Genomic DNA, 16,863 nt, shown 5'->3' on the forward strand with positions numbered 1-16,863 from the left:
CTGCTGTTTGGTACTGAGCAGGAAATTTGACTTAAAGCCAAGTCACAGGTGTAGACGACAGCTTGAAAAAAAGAGAATCTTGTAACTTTATACATCGTTTCTCACACACTTCCGAGTCCCACTTGGAGGTTGTACTTGGCTCATTTCCAGTTTTAACAATCACACAGCATTACGCAATCCTGCCCAACTGGGGAAAAACCCAGACATGGCCTACTTAAGGACTAGGAGCAGTCGAACCTCTATCACACTCTCACTGACTGCCTTCAGGCACTTTACACTACTTAAGCTACTACAGCCTCACGCTGATCTGACCGGCAGAGCAAGCACTCTGGAAACATGGCAAGCAGGAAAATGTGTCTTGTGGCAGCTCTGTGCTCCCTCGTCATCCTCACCACCTTTATTGGCAGCACGCAGTCAGGTGAGTACCTGCATTTCAAAGCTGTAACAAACAGAATAGAGATAGAATTAATACTGTATGATTTTATATAGTTATTGGGGAAAAAACGTGGCAAAATAAACTGTTAGAAAGTACTATTTTGTTTCGAATGTTGTGTTTCCAGCATCAAAATAAAAAGGCTGCTCACATTGTCTTTGCAGCTAGCTGCTGCCTGAGGTACTCCAAGCGTCCGTTGCCGTGCCGGCGGCTGCTGAACTACAGCATCCAGACCATCAACACTTCCTGTGACATCCACGCCATTATGTGAGTTCAAAGTTTAATTTAATACTAACAGCAAAAACGGGTAGAAACAATCAGACCAGGCAGGTATCTGCAGGGCTCTGCCACAACAAGATTTATGTTACACAGGAGAGCGAGCATGTGTTGCTTACATGTGTTATGAGTAAAGCAGATTTGTGGAGGACCCATGACCTTTACAGGAGCTCACATTTCTATTTTATTGACAATGTAGGCAGTTGACTGATTGTTGTGGCTGTATTTAGAATATGTAAGAATATAAGTTACAGTATTAGTAAAATGTACTATAACTATTATATCTAAATACACATGAAATACAAATGTGGCATACTAAGAAGGAGGTGGCAAAATCTGAACTGGCTATAACACAGGAGATTGTTACTATATCTTTATATATTATATATTTCATGTGTGACTTGCTTTTAGTCAGATCAACAGTGTGCTGTATATTCAAACTGCAGTTCACATATTCATTGTGCTTTCTTGATGAATTCTTTATACTGCCAACAAAGATGACGTGTGTGTTTAAGATAGTTAGTTCTTTCACCAAAGTGAAGGCAAATACATCCTGATTCTTAGAGGTCACACATGAGAAAGTTATCTAGTGAGTTAAAGTTTTTGAGGGTAGCTAGTTAGTCACTGAGATGGCACTGTTGTAAATATGTACTAGAGACACACTGGGCTTAATACATAAGCTAGCACACTGGAATGAGACCCCAGGGAGGGAAACTATCCCTTCTGTGTAACTGAGTGCATTCATGCATCTCGTGTGTGATCATGAACTAACTTTTTTCCGGGATCCCACAGCTTCCACGTTCCAGGAAGATTTGTGTGTGCTGATCCTTCAGTCAGCTGGACCCGCAGAGGAATGGAGTGCATTAAGTGAGTATACTCATGTCTCTTTATTTTTCTCTACATTAAATTAATTTGGTACTCTAACCAAATACTGAACCGAATTTAATGTTTCCATTTTTCTTTTTAGCGAAAGGAGGAGGAAGAACATTCAGATCATCAAAGAGGGGACCCAAGGCAACACCACATCAACATAAGCTCTACGACAGCTAACTTCTGCAGCACATGACTCTGATATTTTATACATTACCGCATCCGAGAATCCAATTTGCCTCTGAAAACTTGATTGCTCTTAGTAAAGAGTAGTAGTAGTAAAACTTCACCGTCTACACCAAAATCTTTATTTAATCAAATTCCAGCAACATGAGCAATCATGTCATTTGAATTCTTCTTATATTTGTTCTATATTATGAACAGGGACATTAGTAGTATTCTTAATACATAACAGTAAGCTGTAGCTACAGTGCGTCAAAAAAATAGAAAACAATGTTTTCAAAATCTTCTAATATTTTTTGAAATGTTGTGTTGATGTTTACCAAGTTCTGATTTTTTGGTCAGAGAGAATGAGTATGAAACACTGTCTTCATAAATGAGTGTAATTGCTATTTAAAAGAACGGATTAAAACAGATGTTTAATTATACATGTGTCATGTGTCTATGGATTTCACTACATTCACCATGTCCACACAGGTCGTTTTGTACTTTTATTTTAAGGTCTGACATTTTATACTTGAATTTATTACTTGAACATTTGATTTTATCTATATATATATATATATATATAGAAATTATATATCATATCTTGCGATCTTCAAGATTTTATCGTACTTTACAGTGATTACTCAGTAAGTCAGTCAGTAAAAAGAATTTCAACTGCATGAAAAAAAGCGCTTTGAAATTTCTAGACAAGGCAAAGAGTGTTTAACCCAAACCCAAAGAGCATGTTTTTTTTTTTTAAGTGGCAAATCAAAATAATTTTAAATAATAGAAATGCAAGTAAAATTAAATGATTTAAAGCCCCTTATCACAAAGTTTTCCATCGTTAAAATCAACTGATACTGATTGTATCATATATAATCCGTATCATCTTGTTCCAGCTCAAACTATAAGAAGACAGTCAGTCAAAATAGTGACACAACTATCTTTCTCCAGAGCTAGAGACATAAATAGGAGGCTTAATCAGTGGCATGGGGCATAGCTGGGCCCGGTGCGCTCCATGCATAAAGCCAGAGCTGCAGCTAATGTGTGTGATCTCCTCACCCTACACACCTTTGTTTTTATAGCACATATTCCTCCCATTCATTTGTTTGTTTTTTGATTATATAGTTTGTTATCTCATTAATTTCTAAATAATGAACAGGTCCCTATATATCATGACATTGTGGCAGTTGTCTATGAGGGAAAAAGTGCTGATTAAAAGACTGGTTATATAACTTTCCATTTCACTGTTTTAAAAAAAAAAAAATCGGAGACTTCTCTAAACTCAACTGGGAAGTATGGAGACCCACAGAGAGATGTTTTACTTGTTTTGAACAGAGTGAGCAGATTATTTTTAACGGTACTAATCAGAGAAGTCAAAGGCCGAGCTCACATCCTCATTAGTCTTTCAAAACTGAAAAAATATTCACAGCTTGATCTCTAGTGTGAGCTGCTTTACAGGCCCGGAGGCTGTAAACCTGACACATAGAGATTGTATTTCACGGTCTGTCCATAACAGTGAGGAGGAACCTGTCCTCAGCGTGATCTTCTGTGGTCGTCAGAGCCTGGCGGAGTTTCTCCCAGAACAGCTCAGTGTGCTCCTCGGCTTGCGGCCAGCTCAGGTAGGTCCACCTCTTCAGCAGCCTCCTCATGCGGTGGTAAGGAGACAGCTCAAAGGTGGAAATGTCCTCCAGAAACACCAGGATCAACACGTCCTTCCGCTCATCGAACAGACGGAAGCTGGACGGAGGAGAAAGACAGATGGAAGAGGTCAAAACTAAACTAGTTCAAGTAGTTTTGTATATCAACCGAATAGCCGTCAAGTTCCTAGATGCCAATATGACAAATTCAAATTGCTTTTTTTATGTGATCAACAGTTACAACGATATTGATTTTCAATTATGTGAAGCAGGAAATCCTCAGATTTGTGAAGGTGAAATAATTTTTTCTTGATAAACAACCCGAGCATGAATGGCTATCAAAACTGATTAATCAACTAATCAGTTTAAAACTAAATTATAATTATTTTTTTTTTTATATATATATATTTTTTTATAATATTAATAATAATAATAATAAGCAAAAACACATAGTTTTAAAGTGACACAAACTTACATTTCTATTCACTTGTGTATTAATTTGCACATAAAAGACAACCCTGAGTGGAGCAACTGGAAAGTATGCAGTGCAATGGAAACAGACTCGGTGAATGTACATGAAGCATGTGATTTGATGACCCAACTAGATAATTGCCGCCACCAGCTGTTTATCTCGATGAACCACCTCCTAATATTGGCATAATAGTAACTGATTGAAATACACATAAATGCATATTTTCTTTTGCATATTTTCTATAAATTGATGTATGTGTATATAAAGGGAAACTTGCATTTAGATTGCCAAGAACATTATTTCTGTCTCCTTAGAAATAGACATCACTAGACCTTTTTGTTTCCTCTTGTACTGATAAACTTGTTTGTTTTATTGTAACTATAAAGACCCCAAGCTCTACCTCAAGCTGCTGAAGAAGAACCAAAGAACTAAAATCTGTCTGTACCATACTGAATTGCTATGATGATATATTAAATTGCATTGCATCAAGCTGAATCACATTGTGTCGAATCAAATCGTGTTGAATCGCACTGCATCGTGTCTGGGGGAATTGTATCATATTAATCTTTAATGCATCGGATCGTTGGCAGTGATGGCGATGGAGATGATGATCCTTAATACAGAGTTAGTGAGGTGTTATACTGCCATGTGTCACAACTCATGTGTCAGCTGATACATTACCTGGCCACCTGGATCTCTTTGGAGCACCACTCACTCTCAAGGTATTTGCGACTGATCACACAGATGGTCTTCCTGCTTCCATATATGGCATCTGTAATGTTGTCTATGATGGCTCTACCTGAGGAAGAGAAAAGTAAAAGAAAAAGGGCCAACACATGAAATCACAATCTGCTTCCTCTTAATTCGTTCCTTTGAGAGTGCAGTACAAAAAGTACTATGGTGACATCTACTGGAGTACAGATGGAAGTACATTAATGGCTTATGAACCTCAGTATATTTGAAAGGGTATTCGCCTCAATACATAAGGTATCCTGATATTCAAAAATACTGAACAAAGTGAAGGTGAATAACGCATCAGGACACTAAAACTGTCATGGTCACTTTCTAGAAAGCATCATAGAATTATCTTATTTATTCTTATATCCATGGAAGAAAGTTGTCTTTAATTTGTTGTTTGACAAATGAATTCTTTGAATTTGAGTTTGACAGACAGACCGACATTGCCATCCCTAAAGCCAATAGACATTTTTCACAGCAGCCATTTTGAGATGAAGTAGTAGGGTAAACACAGGTGTTACTAATGATACTAATTAAGGTTCCTTTCCATTCAGGTCAAACAGAGTCATTGTGCTGCTGTTGTGCGTATTGGGTCACTGGAAAGACTCTGCTACACTAAATGGAAATGGAAACCTTGATTAGTATCATTATATATACCCTGTAAGCTCTAATGAATACAGTGGATGACTCAGAACCTCTGACAACTAAATCAGGACAAAACTGAGATGCTAGTCTAGGTGCAAAAACTGAGAGGAAAAGTATTATTCACAGTTAACACCAAGGTACAGGTAATATATATATATATATATATATATGTTGGTGTTATTATTGACACTGACCTAAATTCTAAACGCTGCATTAGAAGTGTTACTGAAGTGTCCTTCTATCCCTTAAGGAATATCGCCAGAGTCAGGTCATTTCCCTCCCAGGCTTACACAGAAAAGTTAATATGCTTTTATCTCCAGCAGGCTGGACTACTGTAACGATCTTCTGTCTAGTGCCAGTTACAAAAGCTATTAGTCAGTGGCAGCTCATACAGAATGCTGCAGCACGGGTTCGGACGAAAAGCAAACCGAGATCCCACATTACTCCAATCTTAAAATCTGTCACAGAATTCATTTTAAATTCTTATTATCGCTTTTGAAATCACCAAATTGCCTGACATGGTTAAGACAGGTCAGAAGTAAAAGGCACAGATATGTTCATTATGCTCCTACACTCTGGAGCAGTCTGCCTGAAGGTGTTAAGGCCTCAAAATCTGTCGGCACCTTCAAATAAAATCTAAAGACACATCTTTTTACCATTGCTTTCTTTTTGCCAAGTGTTTTTTATCTTGTCTTGTCCTACTGTTTTAATTCAATTTTATTTTATTTTCATTCTTTACATTGTTTCACCATAAATGTCATGATTATGATGTTAAGCACAATGTGTTACATCGTATGCAGGAATTGGGCTATATACATAAAGTTATTATTATTGTTATTACTATCTAGTCTCCATTTTGAATTCAGGATTGTCCATTAAAGCTCAGCTGGAACAAAGAAAATCATTAGTTTAATGCCAGATGTAAAGGGCAAGCTTACCTGGCTCGAAGTCTCGATGGTGCAGACACAATCTCCACCCCTGCTCTCCTTCCAGTTTTGGCAACAGCTCTCTGATGACCCATGGTTCATCATGGGTGTTGTAGGAGATGAAAGCGTCATAATGATAAGGAGCTTGCTTGTTTTTATTCTTTGTGTCCAACAGCAAAGCCAAGAAGTAGTAGTAGGCATAAGCCAGCTGCCACCTCAGGAAATGGTACGTAAAGGACGCCACCATAAACAGGATGGTTATACATGTGGTGGATACAAAGCAGATGAATTCGGTGCGCACTGTGCAGAACTGGATGTCAAAGTCCAACAGTTTTGTTCCTTTTAGCTTTGTAGGATAGTTGCACTCAAATCTGTAAGCGTCAAAAACTTGTGTTTGTTTGTTGTTTTCAATCCACTGGAGGAACCAGGCGTTATTGCAGTCACAAGTGAAACTATTGCCTTGAAAGTCTACATAAATGAGAGATGGTAGCGAGTCCATTACTTTCTCACTGATAACTGAATATTCATTCTTTCTCGCCTGCATAAACTCCAGCTTAGTAAGGCCGGCATCATTAAGGAAATCTAGAGACCGAAGACTTGTTCTAGATATGTAGAGGCTTTTAAGGTTTTGAATTGGGTGAAATATATCTGGAGAGAAATCCACAAGGTCATTTGAGCTAACGTCAAGCGTTTGCAGTTGAGGTGTGTAGTTAAACATGTCTCTGGGCAAGGATAAAAGTTGACTGTTCCTGGTATTAAAAACCAAAAGATTTGTCAAACCTTGCAGGATGTTGCAAGGCAGTTGGGCCTTCCCCCTGCTGTGTTGTGCTGGAATAGCCAAAGTCTCCAGAAGGGACAGCTGAGAAAATGGTGGATGAGGCAGAGCTGAACTATGATCATATTTGATGTGATTGTTCCTCAAATCTAATCTTCTTAAATTAATCACATCATTGAAAATACTGTTTATTTCTTGTGTTTTTATGTCATTCGATTGTAGCTGAATATCGGTAAGACTTGTTAATCCAATAAAACACCCGTTGTTAAGTGTATGTATTTGATTGTCATGTAATGACAAGTTCTGGAGGGACTGCAAGCCCATAAATTCCCCATGTTTAATAGTGGTGATTTTATTTGCATTCAAACGAAGTTGTTTAAGACTTGGCAAGTATTTTTTGAAAGCGCCGGTTATTTTGGAGATATGGTTGTTCTGAAGCTTTAAAACTTGCAATTGTTTTAAATCCTTGAAAACACACTCTTGTAGAGTTGTAATCTGATTCAGATAAAGGTTGAGCTGTCTGAGCTTTGTCAGATTGGCAAAATCGTAACATTCAAGCCTGGTGATGTTATTAGAGCTGAGATCCAGCTCTGCAAGAGTTGGTATATTTCTTGTGGCAGCTGGAACAGTTGGAAGTTTGTTACGACTCAAAGTCAAGATCCTTAAACCTTTAATAGATCTGAAGGCCTCATCTTTGATGGTTTTAATTTTATTATCCCCTAAATCTAACTCTGTAACATTAATACACAAATGAAACAAATTTGAGCTGATAAAACTGAGTTTGTTACGTCGGAATTTGAGTGTGGACATTGTTGGGATGGTGCAGGTAACGTTGATAAGAGCTGTAGGTTTATATTTCATTGCATACATTCTTATAGAATTCAGAGAGGAGTTGACACTCTCTAGTAATGTTTTCATGTCCTCAAACGTCACTTGAAGCCCACTAATATCAAGAGAAGACACTCGACTAAGAAAAGTCTGGTTACGCACATCCCATGTCATGGGTTTCTGGTAGCCGCCGATATTAAACCAGGTGAGATTTGGAAAAACATCTTCAGTGATACTAAATTTTGTGATGGGATTTTGAGACAAATCAAGGGAAGTCAGTTGTAGCGAGCTGTTTGTCAGTTCCCATGAATGAAAAGTAGTTAAATTGATGTTTTTGATTATCAGAACTCGTAGATTTGGCAGGTGCTGTAATATAGAATTAACTTTTGTTAAGTTGTCCAGTTTGTTGTAAGATATGTCCAAAAAATTCAAGCTTGTCAAGGACCTAAAAGAGGTGGACGCCACCACTTTGATTTTATTACTGATAATCCTTAGCTCTGTGAGGTTGCTCAAACCCTTAAAAACATCATCTGCAAGTTCAACAAGTTTATTGTTATTTAGATTTAACCTCTTGAGGGAAATCAGATCAGCAAAGGAACCTGTATCTATGTGCAAAATGTTGTTGCGACTTAGGTCTATCTGTGTCACAAGTGATAGACTTTTGAAATCTGATACTCGTATTTTAGAAATTTTGTTTGAAGACAAGTCGAAACCTTTCACTGTTGAAGGAACATCCTGAGGAACATATCTGAGCCCACCCTTACATATGGCGATATTGTAACTGATTCGGCAAGATCTCATCGCAAAGCCTGTGCCTGGAACAACAAAATTGCTGACATTCAGCAAGAAGAAAATAATACTGAGTTTGGAACATTTCAATCTTCCTTCTGGCATTGTTTGGTCTTCCTTCACTCCAGGACCCATTTTTTTAAATATTCGTCCAGCCAACAAAGAATCACGTATTGTCCACTTGGTGAAAACTGTAGAAGGTAATCCTGAAAATCCAATAAAATAAACAAAAATAAAAATGACATAATTTCATATCATAATTTGCACACTATCATAAATAAGGTAGGTAAGGGCAATTACCCATTGTGGAAACAGGAAAAACATAACATCTGAGCTCAGGCAGTTTCTATAACCTTATTAAGACCAATAATAAACCAATGATTAAAAACACATGACAAATAATTGTTTACTACTCACTGTGTCACACAAAGTAGAGCAGAATAATCATGGATGTCGTGTCCACAGAATCTTGTAATTTAATTTTCTTATTTTGTTCGATTAAAATGTTCCTCTCAGATCAAAAGAGTGGAAAATGTAATCTACAGTTTACTTAAGACATAATCACCTCTGCCTGCTGCTGCTGCTGCACTCTTTCTCATAAATCAGGTGAGGAAGTGAGAATAGATTACAGGGCGGGCTGTTTCTTGTGACCAGCTGCATCATATTCAAGCCTCTCAGCTTTCAATATGAACAATCATTTGTGATGCGATCTGGGAAAAACCCGTCGGATGTCGCGCTGGCACGTTTTGAGGAAATAGTAAAAATAGGTCGATTGTCATTTATTTGGCAAAATAGGGTTTTCATTCAATTATTATTATATAACATCTTGTCTATAATTCCTGAAAATATCTAAGTGAAATTCGCTCGTTTTATACACTAAAAAATCATTTATATTGGCCAAGCTGTCTGAAAGATCATATTATGTTACGTTATAAAAACCTACAAGGATAATGTTACGATTAAAACATCCAGGGACCGCACCAGTAATAAAACAACAACAAAACAACAACAATTTACTAAATTTTAAAATGCCATCCCCCTCAGGTAACTTATCTCCTTGTGTACTGATAACCGTGATGTAGGTTTGCAGTTCGTTCAGAGTAACTTGATCCATTATCATTTTCCCGTTATACATTTCTTTTGAACGGCGACACGAAGGCTTAAAACTTCAAGTTAAAGCCACAAACTATGGCTGTTTATGCATGCAAGTTCAGCTGACATGTGAGTTTAAAACGGAGACTTAACGTTAATGTTCGAGATGCAGACTGTAGCATTAACGTCAGGTTAATAGACTCGGTGATGTTCATGATCAGTGGCCCTCATTAGGGTATCTGCCTCGCTGAAGCTCACACAGACTGAGCAGCAACGTTGGGCACAAACACGCCCCCTCCTCTCTGTCACAGCATTGCAGGCAGACACACACCAAGTTGCGACCCCTCCTCCCTCCTCCCTCCCTCACCTGTTGTTCTACATGCTTGAAAAATGGAGCGAGATCGACAGCCCAAGAGGAAAGGTGGAGCAGAGAGGGAGAGGCTTGAAAAGCTAAAAGCACTGACCACAGATCAGCGAAGTGCTGTAAAATAACTGACATGTTTGTCAGTAAGGGAGCAGGTAAGACATTAAACACTAGTGGTGACAACAGACGCACAACCAGAGCCTATCCAGCACCACCAGCTTAATGAGGAGGTCAGTTCCACTTTGTGGGAGCTGATGGGGCTAAAACTGACTTAATAAAACAAATGTGTTGTTTTTTAGAATATGGTTAACTAACATAGGCACAACATATTACATTATATGAATATTGAAATCCTTGTATTATATTATTTAATTTAACCTTTATTTAACCCGGTAAAATCCCATTGAGATTAAGAACGTATTTGTTGTTATATGAACATAGCCAATGCATATAAAAATTGTCAATTAGTGAACAGTAACATTTATTTTGTAGGGGAAAGAAACAGAAAAAGCTGTGTGTGGGCACATGTGGAGCATTTGCTCTATTATTTTACACTCTTACATCAGTAGGCGCCCAACCTAACTCACTCTGGTGTTTTGCGTTAATCCGATGGTGGTGGCCTGGGATATTATCAAATTCCCGGCCTGAATTATTGCCCCAGTCCGCCCCTGTTCATGATTGCTCCATGCTAGTGACATTCAAGGCTGTAGTAGCCTTGCATTACAGATGGTGAAGACGGTTTCTTCTGTGCAATTTAAACGTAAGACATATAAATCTTATTTCAGGAGAGAGATGTTGGATTGAGCCAGATCCGATTGCTTCTTGTCAGCGTGCTGTGCAAGCCTGCATGTAACATGTTCATTTTTTTTAATAGTAGACTACACCTTAACATAATGTTAACGTTTTGGTCGTACCTTGTCAAACAACATAATCTAATGATGATGATGATGATGATGATGATGATGATGATGATTTTGAGTAATAATAGTAGTACTACTATAGTAGTAGCCTATGTCTTATGGGCATAGACATATTGCAATGGTGAAATACTTGTGTGATGGATTGTCAATGTTGATTATTAGTAATAATGTAGTTCAGCCTTTTTTATATAATACATATGTCTTACAGTTATTCATTCTTCCTCATTCCAGATGATGACCATCCCATATCCATTATTGAAGATGTAGCAGAGATACTACCACCAGTTCCACTTCAAGAAGATAATGGTGATGATGTGCAAGAGTTTGTATGTGCATGCAAATACAACAATGGTCATCCATGTTCAACACGTTTCATGCAAGAGGAGCTGCAGATGATTCGCTACTGTTTCCTGGAAATGACAAGGGAAGAGCTAGATATCGCCATTCTAGCTAAACTCTCGAGTGGAATGCATCTTTCTCAGCTAACATCCCGCACCCATAAAAAAGAACAGACAGTTCGGAAGTCCCAAAGAACTGATTTCTTTCACTATGGGGAGAAAATATGCAGGGATACGTTTAAATATCTCCATGCCATTGGCCAGGTCAAGCTAGATGCTCTTATTAAGCATTATAAAGAGCATGGTGTTACTCCTCGAATGCATGGCAACAAAAAGCGTCAGCCTCCTAATGCACTGAAGAAAGAGGACAATATGTATGTTGCACATTTCATTATAAACTATGCTGAAACTCATGGCATGCATCTTCCAGGGAGGGTACCAGGCTTTTGGAGGAGTGATTTGAAACTTCTTCCAACTAACTGTATGAAGGTGAAGGTGTACTCTGATTACCGTGTGGCAGTTGCTGCAGCGAATCAGCGTGTGGTTTCTGTAGTTATGTTTCGTCGTATCTGACGGGAAGTGGTGCCATTTGTTGTCACAATGCGGCCAGCAACTGACCTGCGTTGGACATGTCAAAAATATCAAAAACGCATTAGTGAGGCTGCCAATAAGGCTGATTCAGAGAAGGAAGAGCTGCATCGTCTGGCCACTGAACATCTGGAGAAAGCTAGAGTAGAACGTACACACTATCAGCAACTTTGTAAGGATTCAAAAGCAAACTTGCCTGACGGGTTAGAGTTAGGTCCACACAGTCCTTCTAGTTAGGAGGGAATGGTACATTATAGCATGGACTTTGAAAATTTGAATTTCAAAACACCACTTAAGTGTGGAGTTTTTGGTGTAGCATGTGAGGCCTTGCCAAAGCAGGTTACTTTCTTGTTGGATGAATCCATACAGACTGGTAAAGGTAGCAACTGTGTTATTAGCCTTTTACACTCATACCTTGAGAATTATGGACTGGGTGAAATGCACATGCACCTTCATGCAGATAACTGTGCGGGACAAAACAAGAACTCTTTTGTGATGTGGTATCTGTTGTGGCGTGTCTTGACAGGTCGTCATGTGTCAATCAAAATGAGTTTCCTTCTTGCTGGGCACACAAAGTTTTCCTGTGACTGGTGCTTTGGGCTCTTTAAAATAAATTTTAGGAGGAATAAGGTTGACTGCTTGGATGACATTGCCCAAGTAGTTCAAAACTCAAGTCCATCTGGAGTCAATGTACCATGTCTTTGTGGTAGAGAGGATGGCACTGTTCTTGTACCTATGTATGACTGGAGCACATTCTTGGGTACATACTTCAGAAAATTACCCACCATTATATATGTCTAATACATAGATAATGTGCAGTAACTTAAAAAAAAGAAGAGAAAAAGTTACGTAAAACAAATTCAATTCATTGAATGTTGAATGATTAAATACATTCTTGATTTTCATCTAATTCATGAGTGTTGTGTGTTTGCTTGGTGCCAAAGTAACAATTTTGTATCTTTTCCAACATATAGAGTGACTAGAATAAGTCTGTGCCATAATAGAGTAATGAAAATGTAACATGTGATATTTGATTGTTAAATTGTTCTTTTTAGAATGTTTTTGTCAAAATTCCGTTTCATAAAACCATGTTAATAAGCTGACTTCAGATAATAATATATAATACTTTTTAATATAATAATACATTTGTTACAGACATGCTATGAAAAAAAGCAAGATTTGTCCTTTTACCGTACAGCTCGTAGATTTAGATAGATAATAATGATGATAAATGTATGATACATACATTAATACATTGTTGGTAAATCTTCGATGTTACTCTTGGGAGGCTACCCTCTGTTCCCTTTTTTAGTTATTTTTTGTTTCACACAGGGAGTTGTGGTTTTACTTATTTCCTCTAGAAAGTCTACATATGACTAGTGTAAAACAAGCAAAGAAAAACATCCTCTTCTCTGCTGTCTGGTAGATGCAGTACCTTCAGCCAGAGAAAATAAGGACTGTTAAGACATTTTACGGCTGAAATTAATTAAAACTACATGAGGTAGAGACGTGGCTCATTAGCAAACAGGTGAAGAAGGAGACTAAGCGTGGGCTTAAGTCTGATGGTAATTAGTTTCTGTGTAATGCTGGTGGGTTCAAAGTAGACTGATCTGAGACATAAAATATGTTGTAGAATAGAGCAGAATATAATGTATTCATACACAACATATATTCTTCGACATAAATAAGGATTACAGGGTTTTTGGACATGAATCTACAAAGTAAGTAATGGTATCAAATAAATTTTGTGGAGTGAACGAAAATGGAAGCCCCAAAATTATATAGTTACCATTCTGATAATCTATTAATTATAAATAGCTTTTTATCTTACGTCAGCTGTTTTGACAGGTTGTGTAATCATTTGCTTTAGTGGAAGAAATCTGAGTAAATCTATGAATAAGATATATTTAGGTTAGTCTTACTTTATTCTATGAGTTTGGAGAAATGCAGCATATGAGTGTAATATACCGTACTTAATAGTTTTAAGTACCACTTAATTTACCTTGGCTTAACAATAATTGAGTTACTTGTACCCAATATTAAATATTTATAATATATCGATTTACTCAGTAACTCATCGGGTTTTATAGTTTGACAAAAGGTTGGTTTGCAATTTTGGCGTAACAAAAAATTACACTGGCCCTTCTTTTTTTTTGGTTGGGTACTTTCAAAATCTAACTGTCTCTTGCAAGTTTCTGTAACTTTTACAGTCACATGGCCATTTGATGCAATAGCTTGAAAAAAATCCCCTTTGGTTTTATATAGACAGTATTTCAAAATAGCAGTGCTGGGGCATTTCGCTTCTCTGTATGGTTGATTGATTGATGTCACACAACAGTGATTCAATTCTTGGCTCAGATAGATGTTACTTGCACTTTGTGTTTCGACATGCTAAATGTTTTAGGCTTTAGCCGGCAGACAGTGGAAAAAGAACTGCTTTGATTTTTAAATTTGTCTTAACCACAAAAGTGTCGGTTTGGATTTAATCACTAATCAACTGCGTGTGTAGTTGCCTATATAATACCTAATTATGGGTGATATACCTATAAATCATGTATTACACCTAAATGTGTTGTAAAATGCTGTCTTCCTGTGTGCAAAGAATAAGACAAGCCAGCAGTTTATATGAGCACAAAGTGTAATGTAATACTTAAGTGACTGTGGTGGTAAAGGGGGAAAGTGAATGGCTTATGTGTGAGAAAAGGATGTTTGATTAATGCTCATGTTATCACTTCCCTTTCTCACTACCTCATCTACAGTTTATGAATCATCAGTTCCTTTACTGATGAACCCGCTTTGCAAAATAAAGATTGTGACCATAAAACAGAACCACCAAACGGACCAGTTCTCTTAAAACACAAAATTACAAGTCTAAAAGACCAACATATCCAAACACGGGGTCAACAAAGAACAGAGGTCACAAGTTAAAACCAAATAAAGGAATTTGAATTCAGAAAAGGAAGTAGACTATATGAAAACCCATTGTTGTTTCAGTGTTTGCTGTGATCATTTTTATGAAGTGATTTTGTAAATTATAGATTAGTGACAATATAAGGTTAATAATGAACTTTTGATTCCTGCATTTGGTTCTCTCTCCAGTCTGTTCTTTGTGCTAAGCTAAAGCTAACGGGCTGCTGGTTGTATAGCTTCATGTGTAACAGACAAATATGGGACTGGTATCTAACTATATATCTAACTATATTTCTGGTGAACAAATAGTTCACCTATTCTGCCCTCCAAATATGTTTTAGGTAGAACAGCAGGTATGTTCTTATTAAATATGTATTCTCTAAGTAATTTTCATGGCCTAAAAATCATGACCAATTATTAGCTAGCACAGTAATATCCAAACGATTATTACTAGAGTTCCTTACACTTCCCTGAAATTGTCTAGATTACGGGAAAACAGACACCAAAGCCACAGTAACTGCAGACGAAGCTTTGAGAAACTGCAGTCCTGGTTTTTGCCATTTTTACATATTTCTTTTCTTTATGATAGAACAACACTGAACTTTTAAACAGAACTTTTAAATGTCTGTTTTATCTTGTGACATCTATATTGCCTTTTTTTTTTTGGAAATAATTAATAGAAAATATAAGACAAATAAGAGAATGTTGCAGCCTGAGGCCTATTGACAGCAACTTAAAACAATTGTACTGTACTGTAGCTATCCAACAGTTACTGAGACGTTTCTAAACAAAACTGTCAACCTCAGGGTGGCGCTAGAGGAAAAATCAGTCGGCTTCAACTTTAGCTCCAGCAGCAGCCAAGCCAAACAGTAAGAATCAGTGGGTTAATGTCCAGGCATGACAAGTCAAGAATAGAAAACCCAGTCAGGGATTTTATTTCTAGCAGGTTTCCCTCCTCCCTCTTAGACAGAGCCCCAAACAAGTGAACACATGATATTAATTCTCAGGCCTCTGCCATAGCTCCCAGTCTGTCACAGAGAAAAGTACATCTGCTATTTCTCACTGTATGACCAACACCAGCAGAGGTCTCAGTTGGGAAACTATTGCTGTCCTCTCTCTGTTCACTGGGATACTCTACTGTACTGTATGTGCATACATCCACCTAAGAGAGGAGATGACGCTGCAGTGAATCAAATCAATAAAAACCAGATCTGATTTTATCTTCAGAACATATTGTCTCTTCCCGTGTGTGTGTGTGTGTGTGTGAAATGCTTGAAAGGAGACGTTTTCCTCTAACACACACACACACACACACACACACAATTGCAGTAATGAATCTTTAATGATTTGATTAAATTGAATAATGTTCTAATCATACTTTCATTATATGATCCCACTGACTTAAATTACTACAATTTGTTAGCTTAACATCCCACTGGTAAACATTAATATGTATAAGAATTCATTAGGACAAACTTTATGCACTGATACAGGAGACATTACAGTGTAGAACTAATACAGGAGACATTACAGTGTAGTCCTGCACCAGACAGAAGATGCAAAGGAAAAGGAAACAACATGTTAACATTAATTCCCCTCATGAGTTAAACTGTGAAGTGATTTTGTAAATGTTAAAAATGGAAGTGAGATAATTGAATATGGAAACACAAGTGGCAGCCTGTGTATTTTCAGTCTTTAGTTGAGTAATCAATTGACAGAAAATGAATTGATAATTGTTCCAGTTTCACAAATATGAGGATCTGCTGTTTTTCCTTTTTAATTATTTAATTATAATTAATTTTGGACTACAAGAGATTGTCAAAGTGTCCGTCTGGGATTTGGGTAATTGTGACAGGCATTTCTCACTATTTTCCGAGTTATTACAAACCAAACAATCAATCAATTAATGGAGAAATCTACAACGTAATCCATAATGAAAATAAGCATTAGTTGCAGTCCTATACAAACTATTTTCAAAATTAACTGCACCTGAACTACAACTATCTTGCATTTATAGATGAGTAATAATAACATAATTATATAATATACAGTCACATGGGACATTTTTAGGTATGTTTTCCTGATTATACTTAC

At 37.2% G+C, this 16,863-nt stretch overlaps 2 protein-coding genes across 3 annotated transcripts; one reads left to right on the forward strand and one right to left on the reverse strand.

Moving 5' to 3' along the window:
• The first annotated feature begins 232 nt into the window (after window positions 1-232).
• ccl20b (chemokine (C-C motif) ligand 20b) lies at window positions 233-2,187 on the forward strand. Its single transcript, XM_051410939.1, has 4 exons — window positions 233-418; window positions 598-700; window positions 1,502-1,576; window positions 1,677-2,187. The coding sequence occupies exons 1-4, from the start codon at window positions 337-339 to the stop codon at window positions 1,741-1,743; spliced, it is 327 nt and encodes a 108-aa protein (XP_051266899.1). The 5' UTR covers window positions 233-336; the 3' UTR covers window positions 1,744-2,187.
• LOC127369494 (toll-like receptor 13) lies at window positions 1,874-9,854 on the reverse strand. 2 transcript variants are annotated; one of them, XM_051410937.1, is made up of 4 exons: window positions 9,123-9,854; window positions 6,178-8,763; window positions 4,538-4,655; window positions 1,874-3,484 (listed from the first exon to the last, which is right to left on the reverse strand). In XM_051410937.1, exons 1-4 carry the CDS (start codon window positions 9,154-9,156, stop codon window positions 3,244-3,246), a joined length of 2,979 nt encoding a protein of 992 aa, XP_051266897.1. In that variant the 5' UTR covers window positions 9,157-9,854; the 3' UTR covers window positions 1,874-3,243. The 2 variants fall into 2 exon arrangements, with proteins under 2 accessions (XP_051266897.1, XP_051266898.1); XM_051410938.1 differs by having other exon boundaries at window positions 8,975-9,854.
• Window positions 9,855-16,863: the final 7,009 nt, after the last annotated feature.

Source organism: Dicentrarchus labrax, unplaced genomic scaffold (genome assembly GCF_905237075.1).
Source record: "Dicentrarchus labrax unplaced genomic scaffold, dlabrax2021, whole genome shotgun sequence".
Taxonomy (NCBI): Eukaryota; Metazoa; Chordata; class Actinopteri; family Moronidae; genus Dicentrarchus; species Dicentrarchus labrax.